We start from the raw sequence: 4,779 nt of genomic DNA on the forward strand, positions 1-4,779 counted from the left end.
TACAAATATATACATATGTTATTCATACATACTGTTTTAAGATATGTATGTGTATATATAGAAGTCCCTGGTTGGGGTAAATGGCTAAGCATCTGACTACTACCAAATGGTTGGTGGTTTGAATCCACCCAGAGATGCCTTGGAAGAAGAGCCTGGTGATCTGCTTCCAAGAAGGCACAGCCTTGAAAACCCTGCGGAGCAGCTCTAATCTGCACACATGGGGTCACCATGGGTTGAAATTGACTCAACAGCAATTAACAATGACATGAGTATATAGATGTATATTTAACACCATTATCTTATGTGAATATAGAAGAAGAAACACTTCTTTCTGACCAGGAGGATCAGAGAATGCTTTAAGGAGGAGATGGCACTAGAGTTGGTTCTTGAAGGATGAGGAGGGGAGAGGCGGGCAAGGGAAGGGCCTGCCAAACAGGCGGATCATCATGAACAAGGGCATGGAAGTATGGAAGTGCGTGGCAGGACTAACAGTCCAGAAGGAATGGAGCAGAGAGCACCTGAGGCAGGATAGGGGCAGGAGGGAAGAAGGATAACAGGTGAGGTGGAAAAGGCAGACTGAAGGTCCCTGTGTGTCATATAAAAAGAGAGGACTTGATGGTCCAGGCCAACAATACTCACCCTCCTGACATGGGGAAGGACCCTCGTCCTGCAACTTGGAGGCCTGCTGGGGGTTAAAGAGGGAAGTAGCCACTAAGGGAAGGGATAGTACTTAGGGACTCCAGAAACTAGGATCTAGATTTGATTTTTACATTGTCATTCTCTCCTATTATCCTCGGCCCTCAGTAAAGCTATATTCAACAAGATTGCTTGGTCTTAGTCAATTCTTCGGGCATTAAAGGAAGGACCCAGTTTCAGGCATGGACTGAACAAGACTGGGAGAGCTGTAGAGCCTGGAGAGGCTGGTCAGGTCTGAGGAGAGACATGGCAGAAGACTGGAGAGGCAGGAAGGAGCAAACGAGGTTTTGAGAGAACAGGAGGAGGAGGGCACACTTATGCAACATGGAGGCATCGCTCCGGGATTCCCAGAAAGCCTTAGAGAGGGCAACCCACTAAAAGAAGAAACTTCCCTCAGTTAAGCAGAATGGAGGACAGAAGTATCATCAATTAGACCCTAAAGAGCATTGGTGACCACAGAAGAATGGACAGCCTGGTGTCATTTCTTCTTTTAACAAGCTCTCAAAGGAGTCCCTGGGTGGTGCAAACGGTTAATGCGCTCGGCTGCTAACTGACGGACTGGAGGTTTGAATCCACCCAGAGGCTCCTCGGAAGAAGAGGCTTGGTGACCTACTTCTGAAAAATCAGCCACTGAAAATCCTATGAAGTACAGTTCTACGCTGACACACATGGGGTCACAGCGAGTGAGAGTCGACTTGACAGCAAGTTGGTTTGGTAAGCTGAGCCTCTTGGCTCAGGAAGCCCTATGGCTTGGTAAAACCCTCACTCACCTGCCAAAGGCTCTCTGCTGGTATTGCTTCCACTCTGGGGCCACACAGTCTGGCTGAAGCTTCTCATCCAACTTCAGTGTCCATCTGGCCCGGGGTTTCTTCTGTTGGATCAGTTCTTGAAATGTTCGCTCCCATGACTCAATATCCAAAGCCATTCTCCTCCTCGGATGCTGAGAGTCAGTGTAACTTTCTGTTTTATTAGACTCCCAGCAAGAGGGGAAAAAAAAAAAAGTTTCAGTTTCTGTGTTTGAACACACATCCGTTTTTTTTTTTTTTTCTTCCATTTTAAACCTTATGAGTGCACAGAGCAAATCTTTGTTATGAGGACAGAGGGCAGCAGAGTTTTGTTAGGTTGTTAACAGGCATTGCTGAGAGACATCTGAGTACAGCACTCCGTTCTACATTCTAAGGAGTCTTCTTTTTCTCGCATTTCTAGACTAGGCAAAGCACTACGTTAGGCACTGGGACAGGAGCATCACGGATCCAAGAAACGTCCTGCCCCCACAGATGCTCACATCCTGGTGGGGGGACAGGTGCAGTTGGAGAGCATGTGTTAAATGCTCATCTCACGCACCTGATGAATCCTCTGGAGGGCATTGTTCCTGGTCTTTTACAGATGAATGGCACAAAGGAGCCCTGATGGAACAGTGGTTAGGCACTCCGCTGCTAACCGAAATGTTGGTGGTTTGAACCCATCCAGCAGTTCTGCCGGAGAAAAGACCTGGCAATCCGCTCCTATAAAGATTATAGCCTAGGAAACCCTATGCAGCAATTCTACTCTGTCTTATAGGGCTGCTGTAAGTTGGACTCAACAGCAATGGTTGTTTCTTTTTTTTTTTTTTTTTTTTGGCACTGAGAGCTGTGGTACTTTGCTCAAAGCCACCCACCTAGTAATTAGTGGAGGAGAGACTTGAACCTGGGTCTGTGTGACTCCAAAACCTGCAATGTCGCCACCCTCCTCATTCTCTGAGAAGAAGCTGAGATTGGAGTTTTAAGTTGAAGGCTGCCAAGCTGGAGTCAGACCAAAATCTAGTGGTTTGTTCTTGAGAGAGCTCCTGGGGTGGGCAGGAGACCCAGCTGAATGAAGGGATTATTTAACTCTGTCGTTATATAAATTATCTTGCAGGGCAGTACTACAAGCAAGTGTGGGAGCCATCTTTTGGTGGCAGGAAAGAAAGAATTCCCATTGGTGGGGTGAGGAATTTGGACTAGATGACTCTTAGGGTCACTTTCAAATCAAAGATTCTGAGATTCTAGAAAGCAAGCTCTATCCCTATGGAGTTTATTCTATTTCTCCGGAAAAGTAATTTTTTAATAATAAAAAAATGAATACAGAACATGTCAGAGAATTATATAACAAATACCCACCCATGTCCTTCCATCCATGTGAGTTTAAATTCAAATAGGACAAGCAGGATACGTATGTTCATGAAAGTCCCATTTCAGCTCCCGTGTTCAGATGGGATCAGCCTAGATCTTCTCTGGCCGTGTAGGCTTTAAAGTGTTCTCTTTGGGAGGCAGGATCAACCCCTGGGTATTCAATTCTACACAAACTCTGTCTTCATAGCCTTCCACATTGAGGGCACCTATGTTTATTCAGACAATATAGGAAACTCTGGAACTTAGAATTGGACCCACAGGATATTAGAGCTGGAATGGCCCTTAGGAATCAATTTGATCCCTTTTTCTTCCAAATTTAGTACATAAGAAAACTGAGACCCAGCTGATCAATAGCAATAATATAGGACCAAACACAAAAATATCAAACCCGTTGCCATTGAGTTGATTCCAACTCATAACCACCCTATAGGACATAGTAGAGCTGCCCTATAGGGTTTCCAAGGAGCAGCTAGTGGATTCTAATTGCCAACTTTTTGGTTAGCAGCAGTAGCTCTTAACCACTACACCAACAGGGCTCCAATATAAGACCGAGATATCCCACAGCCCAGATCCAAGCTCTGCCCTTCTGCACCACCCATGTACAGGCCTTCACCCACCTTCTTTCCTACTTTCTGCTGGCTTAGAATCCAGAGTCATTAGTCTTTATCTTCAGAGCAAGTCTATGTCCTCCCTCCCCCCGCCCGCTTGACTCCTTAAATAGTCTCTTTTCCCAAAACTTAGCCGTGACTGGTCCATTGACTTCCCTGCCGATTTCCCTCCGCCTCTGCTTTGTGTGGTCCCTTTAATCTACCCAAGTGCTCCAGGCCAGCCTGGTCTGTTGGCGTGGGCAGTGGCAGGGAGGTAATAGGGGTATAATTTAAGTTTGAGGGCTGGTGGAAGCCCACCACCTTCCCTACCACCAGTAAGAAGGTGGAAAAGGTGGATGAGGAGGAGAAAGAGAAGGAAATTCTAGCTTTTGAACCCTTTCTGTATCCACTTTAAGACAAGTATTTCATGGCATTATGACTCCAGGATAACAGAATTGTGGAAGTTGGTGGTTGGAGGAAATCTTAGCTATCATCACCTGCACCATTTCCCTGAAATCCCGGAGGAATGACTTACCCAAGTTAGACAGTGTGATGGTGGTGTGACCTTCAGGCTTTCATTAACTGTTGGTGCTTTATCATAAACTTGTTAAAGAGCTTCTGAGAAAGAGCTGGGGAAAAGGAAAGACCTCCGATGGAAACTAAGCACAAGTCAATTCTGAAAAACAGAAGGTACAGAAAAACTTAGATTCCCAGCAGTTCAGAGCTAGAATGAATCTACCAAAACCAAAACCCATTGCCCTTGAGTCAATTCCGACTCACAGTGACCCTACAGTACAGAGTAGAACTGCCCCCATAGAGTTTCCAAGGAGCAGATTCAACTGGTAGATTCAAACTGCTGACTTTTTGGTTAGCAGCCGGAGTTCTTAACTACTGTACCACCAGGGCCTACAAGGTCATCTAATCTTGGGTTGGCAAGTGATACACCACACCGCACCCCCTTCCCAAGACAGAGTTTGCTAATCAATGCTTGCACTCTTTCTCCTGGTTCTGGATGTCCTTTCAGAATCCTTCTGATCACAGTGGTCTAAGCAGCCACTAACAACAGATTGGTAGATGAAATTTTTTGGCATTCCTGCAATGGTCCAGTTCCCATGTTTTATAAGTTGCAGAAACTGAAAACAAGAGAGATTTGGTATCACCAGGGCTAAAGTTCAGTGTTTGTAATCTTAGGCTGGCATCCACTATCAGAAAGTCACACTGTTGACCACAAATAGGTCTAGCACATAGCTTAACACAAAGAAATGTGTTCTCGGGAGCATTTCAGGCTTGAGAAGGAAGGAGGTTAGACATGAATGGCAGGAAGTGATGAGGGAAGGACTGGGAGA

General features: G+C 45.6%; 1 protein-coding gene across 1 annotated transcript in view; it reads right to left on the minus strand.

The window, feature by feature from the left end:
* Positions 1-1,644, minus strand: part of RTP4 (receptor transporter protein 4) — a 5,752-nt gene extending 4,108 nt beyond the window's left edge. Inside the window, exon 1 of the mRNA XM_023736845.1 lies at positions 1,467-1,644. Within this exon, the coding sequence (XP_023592613.1) occupies positions 1,467-1,621 (155 nt within the window). The 5' untranslated portion in view covers positions 1,622-1,644. The remainder of the gene's footprint in view (positions 1-1,466) is intronic.
* Between the last annotated feature and the right edge of the window lie 3,135 nt (positions 1,645-4,779).

This window comes from Trichechus manatus, unplaced genomic scaffold (genome assembly GCF_000243295.1).
Source record: "Trichechus manatus latirostris isolate Lorelei unplaced genomic scaffold, TriManLat1.0 scaffold00092, whole genome shotgun sequence".
NCBI lineage: Eukaryota > Metazoa > Chordata > Mammalia > Sirenia > Trichechidae > Trichechus > Trichechus manatus.